Here is a 23,153-nt window from a genome sequence, read left to right on the forward strand (position 1 = left end):
ATGATCACACAGGGAATATAATGAAATAATCCAATGTTTGCAGGCTGCACATGGTGGCCACCATAGCTGAGGCTGAATTTCCCTTAGACTGCATGGCAGACTCGTCTACCCAACTTTCCTTCTCTCCTTCCTTCATCTGGGTCAGACTTGCGTTGTCTTCTGACAGCTGTCCTGGGGCGCAGTTCCCTCCACACTTTTTTCTCTCACATTGCTACTCCTGCATAAAATCCTTGTATGTTTTCTTCCATCTCAGCATCTGCTGCTTAGTAGATTTGGACTAACACTGTAACAAAGAACCACAAAACTTTCATGGCACACAACAGTGGTTTTTATTGCTCGTATTTCTCGGAGTGGTGGTAGGGAGCGGCTAGACAGCTCAACTGACTGGCTGGTTCCGCTTCCACGTTTGGGGTAGTCTGGCTGGTAGTTGATCGAGGATGAACTCTGCTATGATGACTGAGGACTCAGCTGTGCTCCGTGTGTCTCTCTTCCCCCCAGGCATGTTCTGATGACAATGGCACAAGAGAAAAGCCTAATGTGTAAGCCTATTTCAAACTTTGCTTGCCTTGGGTCAGGTATACCCATTGGCTAAAGAAAATCATATGGTTGAGTCCAGACTGAGTTGGAGGACCCTGAAAAGTAACATCACAAAAAGTCAGGATACAGGGAGAGATGAAGAATGAGGCTATTTTCAGAATCTACCACAATGTCTGTGCCTTTTCCCAATTGGTGAAGCACCAGTGCTGTGACTGCCCAAAACAAAGATTAGATCAGCTACAGATAGCAAGTAATCTATATTTTCTTTGTATATTACAGTGATCGGTTGGATTTTCAAAACCCTTCCACACAAAAATAGAGAAGTTTGGGCATGATTGTTTTAAAAATAAATTTGAATGAATTCAAAGTTATCCATATGATAGCATCACTTACTTGCAGGCCAAGATTCTTTCTTAAGTAGGAGGAAAATCTGCTGTGGTTCAGGTCAGTAGCCAGGAAGTACATCTAAGCCTAGGTTCACTGTAGTTGTGGACACTGAGTATAAGCATCATTGGTCATGTGTATCCTATAAGAAAATGCATGGAGAACCTCAGTTGTAGCCCACAGTGACCTCTCTCTCACTGTTCAAGCTTCTGTAACTCATACTTCCTGGTAATGTTACCCAAATCTCCTGTACAACAAAATCAAGAACGGAGCCTTCTTACCCCACGCACCACCACCCCTTGCCGTCATTTATTCTCTCTTGTAAAAATAATTAATGTTTTAAATTTTGAAAATTTTTTAGCCTGCAGAAAATCTCAAGAACAAAACAGTTATCATCCATATACTTCTCCCCTAGCTTGAACAGCCAGTAACATCTTGCCTCCTCCATCACATTGGTCTCTGTATAGGTACAAACATTTCCCCTTTGCCAAGCCACCCACGAGTGGCGTGCAGACACCATGACACTATCCCTAAATACTTCTCGGCACTATCCTAAGAATGGGGACATTGTCCTATTATCCAGAACACTACTGTCACATCTAAGAAACTCAACATTAGGTTTAACATACATGAACTTTCCCTAATGGTCTCAAAATGTGACTTTGCTTTTCTTTTAATTCAGATTCCATTGGATTGGGTTGTTCTATCTGGTTAATTTGTTAACTGGAAACATAAATAATATATGACCGAGTCCTACCCTAAAGCTACAAAAATAAAATTTCCAGGACGTAAGCCCTGGAATCTATTCTTTCTAAACTCTTTCTAGATGACTCTAATGAGAGTGAAGTTTGATGACCACTGAGTTCTACTTGTAAGGTTAATTATCTTTTCACAAGTCTGCCACTCTTTCCCAAACAGACCTCAGAGAATTCTAGGGCAAGGTTTAAATTAAATTAAACTAAATTTTGGGGGGAACCATAACCCATTCTGGCTGATGTCCATTTCTCTTCTACCCTATCCAACATCCGTCTCCTCTAATTCCACCTGCTTCTTCCTCTTCGCATCGTCCGGGTGGTATGGTTTATGATTTTTTACTTTACCATGATGTGAAATTGATGTGCGTTCAGTAGAAACAGTACTTTGAATTTTAAATTTGGGTATTTTTCCCAGGCTAGTGATATGCAGTAAGATCCTCTCTCATGACGCTGGGCAGTGGCAGCCCCGGCTCCCAGTCAGCCACACAGTCAGCAGGGTTGATGACTGATACACTTACAACCAATCTGCACCCACACAATCATTCCAATTTTTTTCACCAGTACAATATTCAATAATGACAATGGATATTCAATGCTTTATTATAAAATAGGCTTTGTGTTAGAGGATTGTGCCCAGCTGTAGGTTAATGCAAATGTTCTGAGTGCACTTAGGGTAGGCTAAGCTAAGCTCTGATGGGCCATAGTTTAGATATATTAAATGCATTTTCAACTTATGATATTTTCAATTTGGGGACATAACCCTATAAGCTGAGGAAGACCCTCCTCAGGAAGAAGGATTTAATCGATAGGCTTCGGACAGCTAACCCTAGACCTTTTCTTTAATTCTAAACTCTGTTAACTCAATGCCCTTGTATATACTTTTTGATTGAAACGCGGGGTGGGGTAATGCAGGGGAGGAGGATTTGCTTGTTGAAATGCAGGTTCCTAGGCCATCCTCCAGGCTCAGGGATATGCACTTTGATCAGCTCCCCAAGTAATCCATACTCCTTTTTTTTTGTATTTCACTCAATGGACCTTGCAGAATGATTTATGCTCATTAAGCAACTCAGTAAGAATCTGTGTCAATGAATCAAAGCCCTCCCTGTAGAACCCTTGTCCACAAAACACAGATACCAGACTAACCTATATTCCCATCTTGTACGCATTTCTTCTGATGCTCCGGTTCACTGTTCTCTCTAAAAAGCACATGTCAGCTAACATAGCTTTAGCTACTCTCTAAAACCAAAGAAACAGACTTATTTCTGTTTCATTCTGCCTTTTACTCCCACTCTGACCAAATTCCCTTTTAGTGTTGACTCACAGTGTTTATCTGAGTCTGCACCTGACCTTTTGATTCTAGGGGCATCTTTATGGCCCCCTTTTCCCTTTTCCTTCTTTTTGGTAGCTAGAGATGATACTAAGGGGAAGCTTGAGAAAGGATCACCAATTACAAAGTCACCAGTGCTTTGACGCCACAATGCCTCTGTTCATGAAGTTGTCCACCATACAAGAAAAATACCTTATTTATTATTTTGGATTTTCACCTCACTTGCTTTGGTTTGCCAAGTAATCTGATCTATGTGAAAGGCAAATAATCTTTTTAAAAAATCACACTGTATCTTCTACAAAGCTGTGTTTTGCTGACACAGAAAGAATGAGACTGAAGTTTAACTTTTTAAGTATAGTTGTTATAATTGTTAAACTATCTGGTATCTCTCAGTAAAGGTAAAGACGTATTCTGGAATACAAATTGGCCTGAGTGGGATACCATTTTCCTTTTTTAGTCCATTCATGGCAGAAGATAATTCCTACTATGTGATTCTAGTGATGCCATTATCATTCTAGTGAAATAATGAGGAAAATACTGAACTGGCATCAGATGTGAAAACAGAACTGATAATATCTCTTGACTAGCAGAAGCCTGCAAGTGTGTACAATACCAAGTATTGGCCAATACATAAGTATATTTGGAGTGATAAACAGTCACTGTTGACAATGTAGGAAAAACACCATATCTATGACTTCTTATATTAAAAAAAATCCACTAAAAAAGCATCGCTTTAGTGAGGGAAATGAATTCTTCTTCATGACAGGTGATGCAGCCATGGCTTTACGAACATGACTAAATAATCCCACAGGGACTTTCTAACAGAGTCGTCCAAAGAGACCTCAGAGCGAGGGCACTTCTAGAAGCAGCTGACGTATGTGTGTGGATCTAGAATGCATGCATGTTTAAGCTTTATGTGGATCAAAGATGGCAGCAAATTCTTTGCTACTCCCTTTTTTAGAGGTGGAGTCTAATTCTCCTCCTTTGAGTCAGGGCTGGTCTTAGTGACTTGCTTGACCACCACAAGGTGGTCAATGGAGGGAAGGAGGAAAGTCAACCACTCTAGGAAGTTTGACTACACTCAGATCAATCACCATGCTGTGAGGAAGCCCACACTAGCCACACTAAGAGACAGACAGACAAACAGAAGAGAGAGAGAGATGCCCTCCCAGCCCCAGCTATTCCAGCCACACTAGCCCAGGCACCCGTGGTGGGAATGAAGAGCCTTCTTAGACATTCCAGCCTTGGCACACGTAATGTGGAAAGGCACCGAGGATCCCAGCAGCTCTCCAGGCATGTGGCTTGGGTCGAGCTGGAGCAGTCACATCCAGTCATGAAGCCTCCCCCGCTAAGGCTCCCATCTGAATTTCTGGCCTACAGATTCATGAGCATCAGAAAATGGCTGTACCTTTATGCCGCTATGTTTTGGAGTGGTTTGTTCTATAAAAACATAATTGGAACAGATGTTGAAGGGAGGATTTATATGACTCAGCTATTGCCACAATGAGACAGCATAACACATGACTCCAAAACTCAGTAAGTTTCAACAACAGCATTTTATTTTTCTTACTTAGGGGTCCGTGGGCTGCCTGGGATGTCTTTAGGCAGCAAGGTGGTTGGATTTGCAGGGGCAGGCTGGATTCAGACATGTTTCTCACCTTTGTCCTAATGCCAAGCTAAAGAGGCAACATCTACCTGGGACGTGCCGACTCGCACATCAGCAGGAGTCTAAGTGCAACTCCACAAAACATATCGATGCCTTTGCTTGCTTTATGTCCACTTATTTCATTGGCCAAGTAGGTCATATGGTCAAGCTCAAAATCAAAAGGGTGAGTAAATATACTCCCATCCAAGTGGGAGAAACAAGAGAGGAAATACTTACCGAGCAGTCCTCCAGCCTATTGAGAGTTTCAAGCACCAAATGATGGTGGTGGTGGTGATGGCGAGTGGTATCAGACTGCACCACTTGGAACGTATTTTGTAATGTGGTACTTACACATCTAAAATCCAGAGAAAACACATGTAAGTGTTGTAGGGGGACGTGTCTAAATATAAGAATCAATGATTTTTTTGTACTAAATACTGACAGGGAGGAGACATGTAAAGTTATGAAAAGACGAAAGAAATGTAATGGAAGCGCAGAAGGGGAGGAATTAAGGGAAAAAAGGGAAAGAAAAAGAAAGCAGAAAGTTAAACCCTTTAGCAACTGTTGGGGAGGCTAGGAGTTGATAACCTGTTTCTTGGTTTGCCTCCCATGGAGGCAGAGCAGCTCCAGGGCATCCATTCCCCAAAAGAAGCCAGACACCAGCTCCTACTTAAAGGGAGGGGTTTCTAGTTCAAACATGAGGCACGGCATAAGGTACTCCCAACACTGCTCTCCCACTGGGCACCACACTTATGTCCAGGGAAAGTGCCAGCAAGGCAGGGCGTTCCTTAAGGCAGGGCTTTCCTCACTCCCAATGGAGGGTTAACTGTTAACACAGCTCTGGGGTGCACAAAAGTGTGGGCAGCACAGTGGGAGCAAGGGGGCTGCAGAAAGGCTTTGGGAGAGAAGTGAACTGGGGCTATGTGCAGAGGCGAGAAAAATGTAGAAGCAGCACACAACCCTGTGTTTGTAGCATGCCTACAAGGTACAAGCCTGGCAGAGAGAGCCAATGTCAGATCCTGTAGGTCTTCAATGCCAGGATGAAGAGCACATTCTTAATTTAGTGGGAGCCACTGAAAGCTTTTGAACAAGAAGTGGAATGGAGGAGTTGCCCTAGAATCCATCCCTTCCTGCTTCTTTAGTAACCGAAGCACCAGTCTTTTAAAAAAATTTTTTAAATTAATTTATTTATTGAAGTACAGTAGACACACAGTGTCACATTAGTTTCAAGTGTACAACATAGTGATTCAGCAAGTCTATATGTCAAGCTGTGCTCACCCCAAGTGTAGCTGCCATCTGTCACCATACAATGCTATTACAATAACATTGACTATATTCTCTACACTGTCCCTTTTATTCCCACAACTTACTCATCAGAAGCACCAATTTTTAACTCCCCAGTTAAAAATGCCTGTGCAAAATAAAGACGACATTTCTTAACTTCTCTTGCAGCTAGGTAAAGTCATGTTGTAAATTCTGGTTAATGAAATACAAAGCACATAGCATGAACAACTTCTAGGAAATGTTCTTAAAGGGAGAAGACATTGCTCCTTCCTTTTTTCCTACTGGAAAAGTGGAACTTAATCCTAACATGTATATTATTCATTAGGAAGACTGGCCTGGGGCAAGGCAAAATATAGGATGGCTGGAACAAGGAGAGCATTGGAGATAGGAAGACTAATTAGGAGAACATTTTGGCAGCTGAGATAACAAGTGAGGAAATAAGACCTGAGCCAGGGTGGTAGCAGTGGGAATGGATGGGAGGCATAGATATGATAAATATTGCGAAAGGACTGTCTGTGGGACTTGCCAATTGATCAGATGAGAAGAGACACTAGAGAAGGAAGAACCAAAGGTCATCTGAAGCTTCATACAGTAATGACTAGGTGGTCAGTAATGCTAGTAACCGAAATAGGGGGTCCAGAATGATGAGCAGCCTTGAGGAATGCCACCATGAGTTTGGTTTTGGACATGTTGTGTTGGTATGCCTGCAGGATATTCAGGTGGATATATAAAGCAGGTAATTGAAAATTCATTTCCGGAACATGATCTGAGAGTCCTTTGGGTAAAAGTGGTCATCAAAACAAAGAGAGGGGCTCGTTGGCAAAATATAAAGTGTATTGTAGAAAATCCTTTCTTCAGTGCACACACAGAAATAAACTGTGTTCTGAAAACATAAAAATATGTTCACATGCTCCCCTCCCTCTATCAAAAACAAACAAACAAAAAACCCCCTGCAAACTCCAGCTGGTGGCTGGCTGGCTGGCTGGCTGGCTGGCTGTCTTCAAGCAAGGAAATCCTCCCTGATCTCAAAATTTGGACAGCTCCTTAAAGTTCCTTAGGAAGGCATTTTGATTTGCAAGAATATCTGTCAAGACATGTTCTAAGATGACTCCTTTTCAGCAAGAGATCTAGAATAATTGCCTTCCTCCTTAACTCAGTTTAGCCATATGTAATACAGAAGACTTCTTTTTCACAGAAGCCTTAAAAGACCAATTCCTTTCAAGCGCAGCATGAGAAAATATGAAAAAACTAATACATGTAACAGAGGTAGTAAACGACTCTGCAGAGGTCTCTCATATATCTGCCATGACCGGAATAGATACTACATAAAAGTTGAAATAAAAAGGAAATGAATCGGGGTGCCTGGGTGGCTCAGTGGGTTAAAGCCTCTGCCTTCGGCTCAGGTCATGGAGCCAGGGTCCTGGGATCGAGCCGAGCCTCGGGCTCTCTGCCCCGCAGGGAACCTGCTTCCTCCCCTCTCTCTCTCAGCCTACTTGTGATTTCTCTGTCAAATAAATAAAATCTTAAAAAAAAAAAGGAAATTAATCGAATGTTAACATTAAGAAACCATCTTTGCAGGCTGGCTAACCACTGTATGTACAGTTTTCCTGCCACGGCTGGGGGCCGGGAGATGGAAGAGGTTAAAATCCTGTGGCTTGTCTACTACCCAGTAGAAATGCAACTGGATGTGGTGGTGAGAGAGCCGTTGATTCTGTAGGAGTTTTGCGTCTTCGGTCTACGTACAGCCCAGACACACAGCCCGCACACAGCTGTGGGGCAACCTAAGGCCAAAGGCCTATCGGGGAGGCTTTAAGCCCCTCTGCCTAGCAGAGCGCGAGCGCGCGCAGTGGTGAGCCCGGGAGCTGGGTTTGGTGCCACCGGGGACCCCGTTTCACTTACAGCTGAGGCTTTGTCAGAGCCCTTACCGAACGTGGGATGAGGTTTTTCTAATTCATCCATCCATCACCCATCTTCCGTCTCAGGGCCAGGCCCGCGCTGGGCACCCCGGCGTGCTTTCTCGTACAGGACTCCTGGAGGAGAGGTTTTAGGCTGGAGGAGGACACGACCGGAGGACCGTCCGGGGTGGGGGCCTACCCGCACTCGGCCCTTTAGCAAGAGAATCCGGTGCGTTCTTTGACAGACCGCGGGGGCGGAGACACCCACCCACGAGGGAACCCTTCCCCTCCCCCAATCCTCAGGACCAAGAACGTAGCTGGGTTCCACATTCTCCCGGGCCTTCTGACTCCGAGGGCCCAGATCCTGGCCAGCCCGAGAGGCCCTGGCAGGTGCCAACGAGCCCGGGCCGTCCCTCAGGCCGTGCCCAGCCGCGGTCACCCGGAGCCCGCCCCAGTTAGCTGGACAGGGAGGTGGCTACGGGCGCCGGGATTGGCCGGCCCCCCAGCTGCCCCGGCAGCGCCCCTAACCCTGCCGCCCCTCCCCCCGCGCCCGCAGCCTTGGCGAGGGGCGCGCGGCGGCGGTTCCCGGCGCTGATTGGCCGAAGCCGCGGGGGGCGGGGCGCCGGGTGTGAAGGGGGCAGGCTTGGGCTGCTCCCGGCTCCCTCCCCTCTTCCCATCTGCGTCCTCTCTCGCGGCTCCCGCGTTGCATCATCTCCAGCTCGCGGCTGCTGTGGGAAGGTTGGGCGCGGCGCGAACCACTCAGACCGGGGCTCCAGCCTGCTCTCTCTCCCTCGCCTCTCCTGGCCCTTTCCCCACCTGCTTCTGCACCCGCTCCGGGAGCTCCCCGCGGGCCGGCTTAACCCGCGAGGTACAGCCGGCGGACGCTCTGCCAGATCCGTTCATTGAGATTCCCAGCTTATCCCCGAGCCAAGTCCCCCGCCTCCTTCAGCTTGGGGCCGCCGGCAGCGCCATGGAGAAGAGTAGCGAAACCAACGGCTACCTGGACGGCTCCCAGGCGGGGCCTGCAGCAGGGCCTGGCGCGCCGGGATCCGCGGCAGGACGCGCGCGGCGCTGCGCGGGTTTCCTACAGCGGCACGCGCTGGTGCTGCTCACGGTGTCGGGAGTGGTGGCGGGCGCCGGACTGGGCGCAGCGCTGCGCGGGCTTGGCCTCACCCGCACGCAAGTCGCCTACCTGTCCTTCCCCGGCGAGATGCTGCTCCGCATGCTGCGCATGATCATCCTGCCGCTGGTTGTCTGCAGCCTGGTGTCGGGCGCCGCCTCCCTCGACGCCAGCTCTCTCGGGCGCCTGGGCGGCATCGCCATCGCCTACTTCGGCCTCACCACGCTTGGCGCCTCGGCGCTCGCCGTCGCTTTGGCGTTCATCATCAAGCCCGGCTCTGGCGCACAGACCCTCCAGTCCAGCGACCTGGGGCTGGAGGAGTCGGGGTCCCCTCCGGTCCCCAAAGAGACAGTGGACTCTTTCCTCGACCTGGCCAGGTAACGCCCTCTCCCCACCCCCCACCTCGCCAAGTGCACAGTGAGCTCTCTAATGCACTCCAGTGCGCGCGGGCACGCACGCGCATACACACACACACACACACACACACACAGACGCACACACCACCCTCATAAATTTGCTAAGAGTTCATTCTTAATGTGCTGCGGGTGATGAACCAGCCTACCGTTAGGTGGAGTGTGTGTTAGGGAAACGACAGTGTCTCACCTATGCTGTGCTTCTTATACCATCTGGCTGCCCTTACCAGTAAAAACGTCCCAACCACACCCCAATAGCTTCACCCTGTTTTTTTCCCCACGATGCCTGAAAGCTTCTGGGAGCATTAGTTAGATTTTGCCTGTATCATCCTCAGCTGTAATCTCTGGCCTTCCCTCTTTCAGCCCTTTGGCTGAGAGGAAGGTGGCAATTTTTGAAGATTTGTCAGTGGACCCAAGGATAAGGAGGCTGGGGTTAGTGGTATGAGGCCCACTGCCCAGAAACATGGCTCTCTCAGGGCTTGGGACAGGTTGCTGGCCACCCCATAGTCAGGACCATTGTAGAATACTGTGAGTTTCAAGGAGCTTTATTTTTGGAAGGGTGAGTTCTAGAGGGAGTTTGCTTGCTTTTTGTGACTCCTAGAAGTTGCATTTTATCCCTTGAGATGCAGTGTTGTTTCTGGATTTTCCGAAGCCTCAGCCTCTCTCGGTTTCTCCGTTAGCCCAGAGTTCACAGATGGGAAAATTGCAGACTGGAGGAATTTACTGTCCTGGCCAAGTTCAGCTGAGTGAGGAGCTCAGTTGGCTCCTTCTCCAGGTTTCCGAAAATTCTGGATTCGGAGCCTTGGAGGTATGTTTTGTCTGGAGTCACTGAGGCAGAGTTCCTCATGGCTAAGGCTGTGAAAAACAGCAAACCCTGGGCAAAGTTACTTGGCTTCCTGCTATTTCCTTTTCTCCCTCTGGAAAATGTGATCACTGTCTGCCACTTGAGAGTGTGTTCATTTGAAACTACAACAACAATAAAAAGTCCAAGGCTTTTGTATTAAACACACACACAAACACCCCCTCCATTGAGGGGGATCAAAATTCTTACCAAAAAGGCAGATGGAGGTGGCCTATTAGGACTTTTATATGATCACAGTCTTTGGTATCTAGCAGCTTGATATTTGGAGTCTTTCGAAACCCTTATAGTTTGGGGGGCTTTTAGGTGGGTGCTGAAAACAAAGTCTACTAAGGTTGAGAAAGCCTTTGGCTTATTACATTCACCTATTAGTCAGCTTTCTCCAGGAGGAAAGGTGGTTATGGGGTTAAAGGATTCTTTTTTGCAGGGGTCAGTGGCCCTGGAAAGGAAGTATGGATGCCCAGCTCTGACCTGCTGGTGGTACCCCAGAGAGAAGCTCAGTAGCATTCTTTTATCTCCAAAAGAGGGACAGTAGCCTCCAAAGGGAGCAAGATAGGGTGAGGGGTTATTTTATTACCACCTGTCTCAGGAAGGACATCTTAATTCCTGATTGTGGTTTTCTAGGTTTAGAACCAAGCCCTACAGCTATTGCTTCTGAAGTGTATGGTAAGTTGGCTCTGTAGGTTAAGCATCTGCCTTTGGTTCTAGTCATGATCCCAGAGTCCTGGGATCCGTCCGCATCGGGCTCCCTGCTCAGTGGAGAGCCTGCTTCTCCCTTTCCCACTCTCCCTGCTTGTGCTCACTCTCTCTATCAAATAAATGGATGGGGTCTTTGAAAAAAAAAAAAAAAAGAAGAAGTGAATGGTAACCCAGCATCATGGCTTAGTGGTCTGTCTGGGTACAGACTTTTCAGTGACTTGGGCTGCAGGTGCTGGAAAGGACTAAGAGAACCTTTGTTGTGGCTTATTGGGAATAGGCAGCCTTTCATAAGACTTCTTACAACCAACCTCCAGCAGCTCACGGATAAAGATAGGGCAGGTGGTATGATCCTATTTTACAACTGAGGAAACTGAGAGAGATTAAGTGATTTGCTCAGGGTCACAGAGTGGTTTATCAAAAGAGGGATTAGCGAAAATATGGGTCTTGTGCCCCAGTATTCAGGGCTCTGTTTCTCCCACTCTTCCCTCCCCCAAGTCAGTTTGCTATAGTAATGTGTCATGGTGCTGATTTAGTCCAAACATCTCAGAAATGTTTACTCTGGGCCAAAAGGGCATCAGGTAGGAATGTGATTTGGGTCAGGGCAGATGCCCACTTGCTCTAAACAGAGGACCTGAGCCCCGGCAGTGAAGGAAGTTCTGTGTACTGCTGCTCTGATTGGCCTTCACCTTGAGCAGCTGGTGAGAGGGAACTGAGTTTTGAGCCATAACCTCAGTGCTTCCTGGGTCCCTGAGTCAAAGTTTTAAATTTGCTTCCTTCAAAGAAACCCCGTAGATGCTGATTTTGTGGGACTCTGGGCATGTTCCTTGGCAAAGGCAGGGCACAGTCCTTTCTGCCTGTGGCCACTGAATGAAGTGAGCCGGCTGGCAACCACCTCAGTTATCCTGCAGTCCGTCACTGGGTAACTGCCCAGAACTCAAACAGGCAGAAGGAGTGGGAGAAGTCTCTGACTTCTCATCAGAGAGACTCTGATGGACCAGGCTTTGCTGGTGGGGGTGCTCCTCAGAGTCTCTCTGCTACGATTTCTGATTTTTCTCAAGATGGAACTACAAGTCAGAAAGGAATGAAGCTCATAGACATTCTTTATAACTTTTAGACGATTTTCAGAATGCCATTGCTGAGTAGTTTGATTTCCCAACACACAATGGATTAGAAATAACAAAGGCCACAGAGTGTCTGTGAGGCTCAGGTGCTAGAAGCAGGCCCTCTGAGAACTGAGAAGGGGTGATGGAGAGCAACTGGCAGGTGGGAAAGTCCCAGTCTCCTCCTGAGCAGCCCAGAGCTTTATGCCTGGGGACCCAGAACAGCAAAGGACTCTCAGAACTGGGTGGGACCCAAGTGCTCAAGCTGTGACTGTTCATCCAAAATGAAACAGATGCAACACCAAAGAGACCGGGAAACAGGTTATGAAGAACTCATTATGGAACTTCTTGGTCCCTAACAAGGCTTACTGATTGTGATTCCTAGAGCATGTCCCTAACCCCTGTGTCTTAGCTTCCTCATCTCTGTAACCGGCATCCTCAAAGTATCTACCTTGAAGTTTCCTCTGAGGGTTACCTGAGTTAACATTTGTAAAGCTGTTAGACCAGGGCTGGCCCACTCTGCTTGCTCTGGTTATACGCGGAGTGGTATTACAGAGCTATCAGGACGTTGTCTTTGTTTCACATGAACTTATGGGGATGGCCCTCTTTTCATAGTGGGAAAGAAAAGAGAATGAATGTTGTGGGGAGGGAATGTTTGGGGGCGCTCAGGATGACTTGAAGCTTATGTTTTTAGGTTTTTGGGAACTACATGGAGCTTGGAGAAAAAGAAGTGAACAGTTACTATGTTTTGAACTAAGAGAATCAACACTGGGGGGAAAAGTTGGGGGGGCACCTGGGGGACTCAGTAGGTTAAGCATCTGCCTTCGGCTCAGGTCATGATCTCAGGGTCCTGGGATCGAGCCCTGCGCCCTGCATCAAGCTCTCCTCTCTGCTCAGCAGGGAGTCTGCTTTTCTCCTTCTCACTCTCCCTCTATGTTCTCTCTCAAATAAATAAATAAAAATCTTAAAAAAAAAAAAAAAAAAAAAGAGGGGTGCGTGGGTGGCTCAGTGGGTTAAGCCTCTGCCTTCGGCTCAGGTCATGATCCCGGGATCCTGGAACTGAGCCTCGCATCCAGCTCTCTGCTCAGTGGGGAGTCTTCTTCCCTTCCTCTCTCTCTGCCTGCTTGTGATCTCTCTCTGTCAAATAAATAAATAAAAATCTTTAAAAAAAAAAAAAAAGAATCAACACGTGGGAAATTTGGAAAATGTACAAAAGTCAAAACTGAACCTAGAAGAGCCTTCCATTCTAAAAGGGAGCAGAAACCCTCATGTATCCTCTCTGACATTGCAGTTTCGGCATTCCCCCCCACCATCCCCCACCCACCCCCCACCCCGGCCCCTGTATTACATATTTGTGGTCTCTAAAGTTGACCAGTCCACCTCAATTTTCTTCAGCTATAAGTGGAAAGAACTGGCTTCTAACATTCCCTTGGGTATTAAAATTTGTAGTCTTCAGTTGGAAAACCAGAGGCTTATCTGCAAAGGTGGCAGGTAGGGACAGCTCCTTGGCCCAGAGCTCTGTCTGCACTGGCATCTGGAAGAATGGCCCAAGGCCACTGTCTTTTTTTTTTTTTTTTTAATTAACATATAATGTATTATTTGCTTCTTGGGTACAGGTCTGTGATTCATCAGTGTTACACAATTCACAGCACTAACCGTAGCACATCCCCTCCCCAAAGTCCATAACCCAGCCACCCCATCTCTCCCCCTCGACCCCCCAGCAACCCTCAGTTTATTTATTGAAATTAAGAGACTCTTATGGTTTGTCTCCCTCCCAGAGGCCACTGCCTTTTGCAAAAGTGTAGCAGGGCACAGCCTTGTGCCTGGTAGACATAAGTGAGATTTTGCCCGTTGCCCAGTTTTCTAGGCTTTATTGTTTAATTCTTGTGCTCATTTTTTCAACACTGAACAGTGCTCTGAGCCTTTCCCTTCACAGAGGGAGGCGTGAGGGACTGACTTTCCTGGTCAAGGACTGGTGTGAATATGATGCCTCTCAACTTGCAAAGAACACATTTCTTTAATAGCTTCAAAGAAACCTATCAGAGACTGAGCTCTAATCTTAGCCCCTAGGTTGCAGTCAAGAGAGTGAATAGTGAATAATTTCTTTTAACTGTTGGCCATGGGAGGCTGTTTGGCCTATGCCTATGTCTCTCTTCTATAGGCAAGAGGAAGATTCTTAGCAAATCTAACACGGATCCAAATTAATGGAGATTTCTCAGCCTAATTAGTCACCAAAGGGAAAAAGTGGCAGCGTGTTATTTTAAAAAAATAATAAAAGGTTTTACCTTGACACCTTTCCTTCCACCACCCAGGAGACTACCTGAATAGTTCTGAGACTGAAAAGAGCATACACCCAGTGAGGGGGCGTGTGGGCGTTGGGGGGTGTGTGTGATTAAAAGCAGACATTGGGATCAATTACCTGATTTTGAATCCAGCTCTATCACTTACCAGCTGTGTGGACAAGTCTTTAAGCCTCTCTTTTCCTCAATTTTCTTATCTGTAAAATGAGACTAATAATAGTATCTACTACCTGCATTTGTTACAAAGATTAAGTGAATTAATATTGGAGTGTCCTGCTGATACTGTCAAGTGTTCCTGCCCCTCAGGGATAGCCCCAGGCCACTTGTTAAAAGAATTAAAACTGTTTTCAATCTTACTTCCCGAAAAGGCCCCCACGCCAGGGGCCTGGCATTAACCTTTCCAGCTGGAATCTAAAACTGGAGATGGGCCTCAAAAAGAGGATAGATCACTCTCCTGCCCCCCCCACTGTCACCAGAGTGTGAGCCCACTCCCCCCAGCCCTTCCTCTGCTCCCAGCCTTGTGGGGGGTACCAAGATCTGAAGGGGCATGTCCCTGTTAACCGACTCTGTAACAATAAACACTAAGGATAATAAATGTTTAGCAGGTGTACATACCGTGCTATATCCTGTTCTGAACAGTCTTTGAAATTTTCATAAATTCAGTAAAGAATTTTTGAACTTAAATAAAAGGAAATATTTCTGGAACAAAAAAATATACCTAAGCAACAGTAAATTGTTTTCCATTCTTCTCCTATAGGACAGGGAAATGCATACCACTCTTGACAAATAGGATCAGAAGAGCAAACAGTACCAGATGTATAAAGAAGGAACATTTTTGAAGTTTTTCATTGTGTGAGCTGCGTGCACATTCACCACCACTAACAGGAGTTCAGCCTCCTCTCCTACCAGGTTTTCGGTTTAAGTAATGTACCCAAAGGTTCTTCTAGCACTGGAAAGGCTTGTCCATTCATTCTTTCCTAATTTGTTCTGACGTGGACTCTGGATTTAGTGTGGACTTGATATTTTTGCAGATGTTTTTGACTTAGACCTACTCTAAGAAATGTACTTTAAATTTATGGCTTCAGTACACATCTACCCCCTCCCGAGCCTTCCCCCATACGCAACATGAAGCAAGTGCCAAAACAGCATTTTAAATGTGATACATGCAGGTTTTTTCAATTCTGTCTAATGTATTACATATTTTATAAAATAATGGCTTTAACTAGTAAATTGCTTTCACAGCCCACTGATGTTAGAGAAACTGGTCCAGTGTAGATCTGGTATTATGTAACTTAGGAAAATTTCTAGGGATCCAATAAGAAAAAGGAAATATTTGAGAATTTGAGTAAGTTGAAGAGCTCAGCGATTTGAAGCCCTCTAACACCCAGTGAAATCGGGTACTGTGTAAATGTGAAGCATGGAAAGACCATTTGGTCCTTCCTCCCAGACTCTGGATCTCAAAACTCTAGATCTGCACTGTCCAGTAGGATAGACACAGCCACAAGTGTTTACTCGTTTACATGTAAATAAAATAAAATAATTCAGATCCTCCACAGCACCAGCCATATTTCAAGTGTCCAACAACCAATGACTACCATACTGGATGATGTTAGTCTAGGTATGGAGCATGAATGGGAGATGTAAGCCAGCTTAATGTCTCCGGGTTCTTGGTGTCTCCGTGTGTTAAATGAGGGTGTCGATCTTGACCACCTCTGAAATCTCCAGCTCAAATGTTTCTTATTTTGAAAGCACACAGAGTTATTCTGTGAATGTGAGCCTAAAGACAGAGCTGTGAGGGGCAAACCTACCTGCATGACAAACCCCTGATCCCTGAATGCAGGAGAGCTCGGGAGTAAGGAAGCTAGAGTTCCTTCATAGCAGTATCTGTGTTTAAGAGCCAAAGGAAAGAGGGGTAAGAAGCTTGCAGAGAGGAGATCAAAACCAGACGGCTGACACTACCCGACTATATAAGACTTACCATAAAACAATAGTAATCAAGACAGTGTGGTGTTGGGGAACGAACAGTCAAATAGATCAATGGAACGGAACAGAGAGCCTGTGTAAATACAGTCAGCTGATCTTTAACAAAGAAGTAGAGGCAATACAATGGCACGAAGATAATCTTCTCAACAAATTGGGCTGGAATAGCTGGAATCTGACCCCTAGACACAGACCTTACACCTTTCACAAAAATTGACTCAAAATGGGTCACAGACGTATATGTAAAACGCAAAACTCTAAAACTCCTGGAAGAAAACATAGAAAACCTAAATGACCTTCAGTACGGTAATGACTTTTTAGATACAACACCAAGGACGTTATTTGTGAAGAGTGCAGAGAAATGTTTTTGCTTTACTCTATAGCCTCAGCTCCTTGCCCTTAGTATGGGCAGGAGGGACTGCGCCTGCTCTGTGACAACCAGAGGGACCGGGGGAAAGGAGGATGATTTTATGGTTGCTACATATCTCATGGCCCCCAGGTCGTGCCTTCCCAGGGACTAATACCTGAGAGCTGAGCTATAGAAAGTGCAGTCATCCCTTTGAAAGTATGTGTTTTTTTGGTTGTAAACTCTTTGCGGTTAGCACTGTATCTCACTTTTTAGCCTTTTAAGCAGATATGAGATCCGATTTAAATATTGTAAAACGCACCCATTTTAGATGTACAGGTCAATGAGTTTTAATAAAGAATGAGTTGCGGGTGCCTGGGTGGCTCAGTGGGTTAAAGCCTCTGCCTTCCACTCAGGTCATGATCCCAGGGTCCTGGGATCGAGCCCCACATCGGGCTCTCTGCTGGACAGGGAGCCTGCTTCTCCCTCTCTCTCTCTGCCTGTCTCTCTGTCTACTTGTGATTTCTGTCTGTCAAATAAACAAATAAAAAAATCTTAAAAAAAATACTGAGTTGCAATAAAGAAAGTCTAACAGCAAAAAATAAACCCCAATTTTATGTAACCTAATCATGAAAATGACATCCCATCCGCATGCTGTATTCTGTTGGCTAGATGAAAGTCATAGGCCCCACCCACTCTCAAGGGGAGGGTATTGTACAAAGTGTGACTACCAGGAGTCATTTTAGATTGCTTGCCAACCTGGGTTGCAGTCAGACCTGCCTACCTCCGAAACCAAAGACACTGCAAATGGTTGCCTGGAGATTCCAGTGCTAGGTAAACAACTCAGCCAGAGAAATAAGTATTAATGGGTGTGTTTGGCACAAATTGTAAATGATTCAGTGTTTTACAAATGGGTCGTCACTGGGATTTTGTTATGTATCAAGACCGGCATCCTGCATAGAGCCTGCAAAGGAGGTCCTCAGCAGACTGTTCACATGAAAAGATTTTGGCTTCAAAATCTAGCTTAAGTTGACTCGTCCTATTGCCCGCCTTTTACAACAAATATTTTATAAAATCCTTCATCCTGAAATGAAATCCATAAATAGAATTTCAGGGCATTTCAATTTCAGAGCATCAATGTGACTCAACAGAAGGATAAAAAGAGAGTTAACTTATAATAAAAATAACGTGTTTCCATATGTAGAGATCCTAAAATGAAGTGGTTAGGCACTTGCTTCTGAATTTAAAGTCACCATTAATGAGACAGCTGTAAATGCAGGCTGTTGCTTGATACTGGTGTGTGTAATTAATTAAGGTACCCAGATCCTACAGTTAGCCATTGGTGATGTGATTTTCCAGGAGGATGAGCAATTTTTAGAAACATTCTGAATAATACAAAGTAAAAACTCATTCTATGTTTTACACAGTAATTACATTCCTAGAAAATTAAGTGTGTGTTCAAATTGTACCAAAAAAACAAACAAAACCTCATTTTGAAATGAGTTTAGGCCGAGGTCTTTATTTTTTTTAAAGATTTTTATTTATTTATTTATTTGACAGAGAGAAATCACAAGTAGTCGGAGAGGCAGGCAGAGAGAGAGAGAGGGAAGCAGGCTCCCCGCTGAGCAGAGAGCCCGATGCGGGACTCGATCCCAGGACCCTGAGATCATGACCTGAGCCGAAGGCAGCGGCTTAACCCACTGAGCCACCCAGGCGCCCCAAGGCCGAGGTCTTTATAAATAAGGTTTTCATCTACAAGTATGTCATATGGGACATTTGGGATGTGTGAAGGCCACACTCAGTAGAATGAGTGGCTGGGACCTGGCACCACCCCCTATAACTCTCCCCCAATGGCAGGAATGCCCCCCAATTATTTCAACAATGAAAGCACTCCCTTGGATTCCACCAGTGGGCAGTACCACTCCCGTTGAAAACCACTGCAGTAGGGCTTAACTTCTAGGGGATAGGAAAGTGATGCAGTTTTCCTAGAGAACCACAGTGGAGATAAGGGTAAAAATTGGTGCGCTCTGAGTATTGTGACCCAGCAGCCAAGGCATGACTGGGTTCTTGGATCAAGCGGAGACCACAGTAACTGCTGGAGGGAGAGGGAGAGGAAACACTGTGTGTTGGGCTGTCGGGAATGGGTATCTGAAAGTGGACACTTTGAACACTGAATTTTAAGAACACTGACAAAGTGCTTTTTTTTCTAACAGAAACCTGTTTCCCTCAAACCTTGTGGTTGCCGCTTTCCGTACGGTAAGGCTTGATGCTTTGCAAAAAAATAGGAAACTTATAGGGGTGGTGTATAAATGATACTATGGGGTTATTTAAGGTGGGTCAGAGAGGGGTAGTATTGTTAACAAAACTTGGTAACCTGGGGCACCTGGGTGGCTCAGTGGGTTAAGGTCTCTGGGATAGAGTCCCGCATCAGGCTCTCTGCTCCTCGGAGAGCCTGCTTCCTCCTCTCTCTCTGCCTCTCTGCCTACTTGTAGTCTCTGTCAAATAAATAAATAAAATCTTAAAAAAACAAAACAAAACAAAAAAACCCTTGGTAACCTGGGCCTAAATTTTTATAGCGTGGACCCTGGAGTAAAAAACAAAGTGAAATAACAACAAAAACAAACAAGAAAGTTTTCTAAAATATCCCACTGGTTCCACCATTTTTCATATCACCTGAGAAATACTCTTAAATCACATTTTGGGGTCTCTTAAATATTTTATAATGTTTGAAAAATACACTTTTATCTTTTTTCTGATTATAGAGGTAATATATGCATATGTAAAAAATAAAAAATAAGGGTGCTTGGGTGGCTCAGTGGGTTAAAGCCTCTGCCTTTGGCTCAGGTTATGATCCCAGGTCAGACTCTTTGCTCAGCAGGGAGCCGGCTTCCCTTCCTCTCTGACTGCCTCTCTGCCTACTTGTGATCTCTGTCTGTCAAAGAAATAAATAATCTTTTAAAAAATTAATAAATAAAAAATAAAGTGCAAAAACATGGAAAAATTAAAAAATCACTCATAATCACAGCCTAGAGATACCCATTAACATTTTGGTACACATCCTTCAGATACATTTTTTCTCTACATGTGCACACACACACGTGTTAAAAATAACAACAACTGTATTACATATCTGTTGGTATGTACACATACTACACATTGTTTTTCACCTCTTTTTTAAGGCAGCATATTATAAACATTTTTTCATGTTGGTAAATACCCTTCTGCATAATGTTAATGGCCCTGTTCCACTGTGTGAGCATATCATAATTTTATTCTGTCTGTCCCTTATTGATAGACATTCAAGTTGTTTCTAGTTTTACTTAATTTTGGCAAGACTGCGAGTAACGTGCCCTAGCCATGCTTTATAAGCAGAAGGAGAATAAAGGTCTAGATTAGGTGGACTAATCTCATTGCCTTTTCCAAGCAGACTCCTCTGTTTCTGTTTACAGCCTCTCCCTCAATCTCTCTCTTTAAAAAAAAAAAAAGGGGGCACCTGGGTGGCTCAGTGGGTTAAAGCCTCTGCCCTCGGCTCAGGTCATGATCCCAGGGTCCTGGGATCAAGCCCCGCATGGGGCTCTCTGCTCAGCAGGGAGACTGCTTCCTCCTCTCTCTCTCTCTGCCTGCCTACTTGTGATCTCTCTCTCTGTGAAATAAATAAAATCTTTAAAAATAAATAAATAAAAAATAATAAAAAAAAAATTCTGCTGGGTGTGTGGGAGGCTCAGTTGGTTGAGTGGCTGCCTTCTGCTCATGTCATGATCCTGGAGACCTGGGATAGAGCCCAGCATCAGGCTCCCTGCACAGCAGAGAGTTTGCTTCACTCTCTCCCTCTGCCCCCTCCCCACCGCTTGGGCTCGCTCTCTCTCAAATAAATAAATAAATAATCAATTTTTTAAAAATCTGCATATATGCACAGTTGTGGCTTATATATATAATGTAAGGTAGGAAAAAAAAAATAAAAGGTTTATGAGGTTTTCAGTGCCTGTCACAGAAGGCATGGGGTGCGTTTTGTTTCCCGTCACTGGTAATCACAGGACAGCTGAACACCTCTGCTTGTCTGAAAGCCTGATAAATCAAAGGTGAGAGAGATCAGACCGCATCAAAGGCAGGCACAAAGCAGTACCCCGTAATGGGCTCCTCTTAACAGTCCGGAACCAGGTGTCCTTAGAACAGGTCAGGAAAGGCACTTTCTTTTTTTTTTTTTTTTAATTTTTTTTGTTAAGATTTTATTTATTTATTTGACAGAGAGAAATTACAAGTACACTGAGAGGCAGGCAGAGAGAGAGAGAAGGAAGCAGGCTCCCTGCTGAGCAGAGAGCCCGATGCGGGACTCGATCCCAGGACCCCGAGATCATGACCTGAGCCGAAGGCAGCGGCTTAACCCACTGAGCCACCCAGGCGCCCCGGAAAGGCACTTTCTAAGAGACTCCATTCAGTTGTGTATTCTGCCATAGGTAGACCCCTGAGTGCCTTGTGCAAAAGTATGTGAGGGGGCGTCTAGGTGGCTCAGTGGGTTAAAGCCTCTGCCTTCGGCTCAGGTCATGGTCTCAGGGTCCTGGGATTGAGCCCCGCATCGGGCTCTCTGCTCAGCGGGGAGCCTGCTTCCTCCTCTCTCTCTCTCTGCCTGCCTCTCTGACTACTTCTGATCTGTCAAATAAACAAATAAAAATCTTAAAAAAAAAAAAAGTATGTGAGGTCGATTGTAGGACCCAAGTTTGGAAAGTCATTTCACTTCTGATAAGTGAGTCTTCCACAAGACTTAACCAGAAGACACCATCTTGTCTCATATCCTTTGCTTTGGAGAGTGGGAACCAAGCAGATTAGAAAGATCAGAAGTAGATGCTGAGGGGAACCTGGGTGGCTCAGTAGGTTAAGTGTCTGTGTTTGACTTAGATCATGATAATGGGGTCCTGGGATCACCCTGCATTAGGCTCCCTGTTCAGAGGGGAGTCTGCTTCTCCCTCTCCCTTGGCCCCTACCCCTACCCTAGCTCATACTCTTACTCTCTGTCTCTCAAATAGATATATCTTAAAAAAAAAAAAAAAAAAGTAGGTGCTGAAAAGCATTCAGGCTCAAATAAGTTCTGGAACAGAGTGGAACATTATGAAATTAATACCAAAAGTCAAATAGTAGAAATCTCAAACTATCAGCATGAAATTGTGCAGACCTTCTCCTCCAAACCATTGTCCCTAATGGTATGAGTCCCTAGATAACTCAGAGGCCTCTTGGGGTGTATGCTGCCTTAGTCTTAAGTAACTTTTGTGTAGTTCTTAGAGGCCCTTGTCAGGCCAACCAAGTGAGGAATTCCTAGAACACTCAGAGTGAATAAGAATAGCAAGAGGTCCAACAGTCCTTTCTCAGTTTCTCTGGTCGGCCTTTACCTATGAACTGACAATGTCTTCTTCTTCCTCTTGTTCCCAGTATGCAACTGATTATAGAGAGGTGACCCACAATACCAGCTCTGGAAATATAACCCGTGAGAAGGTAAAGCTCTTTATAAGATCACTTGTGGCAAATAACTTACAAAGCAAATAATGCTTTTTAATTGAGGGAGCATACATGATGCATCTTCTTCTCAGCAGGGCTGAAAACTCTGGGGTTTGAAGGAACTATCTGGAAAACATAGATTAGGTTTGCTCCTTAGGTTACTTAGCAATGTGGCCAAAGGCCAACATCGGCAGCATTGGAATCTTCAGCAGATCCATTTCGTCAAATTGGAACTGATGTCCCTTTCTTCAAAAAATATTTTATAACACCCCTTCTGCTGTCCTGAAATGTAACAAATAGGTGATTTAACCCATCTCTACACATGGAACTTGTCTCAGAGGCTTAACTCACTATAGCCATCATTCACTCACACATATTTTTTGAGTAGCTATTAATGGCTGGACACTGGGTGAGATCCCAGCCTTCACGATAGAGCTGGAAGGGACAAGGGACCTCAAGGATTATTTGGTCCTGCTACAGAGCTGTCATGGGAAGAAGAAAGTACTTTGCCCCTTCCCCACCCCACACAGCTTCTCAGGGCTGAGGGGCTCTGCGCTTTACCAGCCTTTCTTTGAGGAGAAGTTGTACTTTAAAAAAAAAAAAAAAAAAAAAGTCGAAAGCTACTAATTAGTCCAATTCGCTTCATCTTGCAAGGTCAGAGAAGTTATCTAGTCCCAGAGCTGGGACTAGAACTCAGATCTATGGTAAAAAATGCTCTTTCTCTTTTTACCATGCTGATGTATGTTTCCTGTTCAGAATTTCATGTACTTTGATGGAATAAAATGTTTCCAATACATGCTTATAGTAGTGAGATTGAGCATTGTGGAAAAAAAGTAAGGAATATAGTATATCTATATATTTTATTTTAAGTCAGTGACTCAGGAAAGAATATCCTGAGAACCTTTTGTGAAATTTTTCAGGTAGGAGACCACCGTAACAGTCTAGCCACAAAAGATTTATTGACATTTGGGAGGCACAGTTACAATCTCGATGTGAAAGAACTTTTCACCAACCAGCTCTTT

At 45.1% G+C, this 23,153-nt stretch overlaps 1 protein-coding gene and 2 long non-coding RNA genes across 5 annotated transcripts in view; 2 read left to right on the forward strand and 1 right to left on the reverse strand.

The window, feature by feature from the left end:
• Window positions 1-9,128, reverse strand: LOC116595662. Of its 3 annotated transcripts, XR_004287806.1 has the most exons (4): window positions 9,020-9,104; window positions 7,832-7,962; window positions 931-1,063; window positions 1-632 (listed from the first exon to the last, which is right to left on the reverse strand). It is a non-coding gene; the product is annotated as an uncharacterized LOC116595662 (long non-coding RNA). The 3 variants fall into 3 exon arrangements; XR_004287805.1 differs by lacking the exon at window positions 7,832-7,962 and having other exon boundaries at window positions 9,020-9,128; XR_004287807.1 differs by lacking the exons at window positions 7,832-7,962; window positions 9,020-9,104 and adding an exon at window positions 4,886-6,724.
• The window catches only part of SLC1A4 (solute carrier family 1 member 4), a 25,414-nt gene continuing 10,700 nt past the window's right edge, over window positions 8,440-23,153 (forward strand). The window contains exons 1-3 of the mRNA XM_032352278.1: window positions 8,440-9,324; window positions 18,858-18,900; window positions 22,066-22,128. Coding sequence (XP_032208169.1) covers window positions 8,798-9,324; window positions 18,858-18,900; window positions 22,066-22,128 — 633 coding nt within the window. The 5' untranslated portion in view covers window positions 8,440-8,797. The remainder of the gene's footprint in view (window positions 9,325-18,857; window positions 18,901-22,065; window positions 22,129-23,153) is intronic.
• On the forward strand, window positions 17,156-18,523 carry LOC116595663. Its single transcript, XR_004287808.1, has 2 exons — window positions 17,156-18,158; window positions 18,374-18,523. It is a non-coding gene; the product is annotated as an uncharacterized LOC116595663 (long non-coding RNA).

This window comes from Mustela erminea, chromosome 7 (genome assembly GCF_009829155.1).
Source record: "Mustela erminea isolate mMusErm1 chromosome 7, mMusErm1.Pri, whole genome shotgun sequence".
Taxonomy (NCBI): domain Eukaryota; kingdom Metazoa; phylum Chordata; class Mammalia; order Carnivora; family Mustelidae; genus Mustela; species Mustela erminea.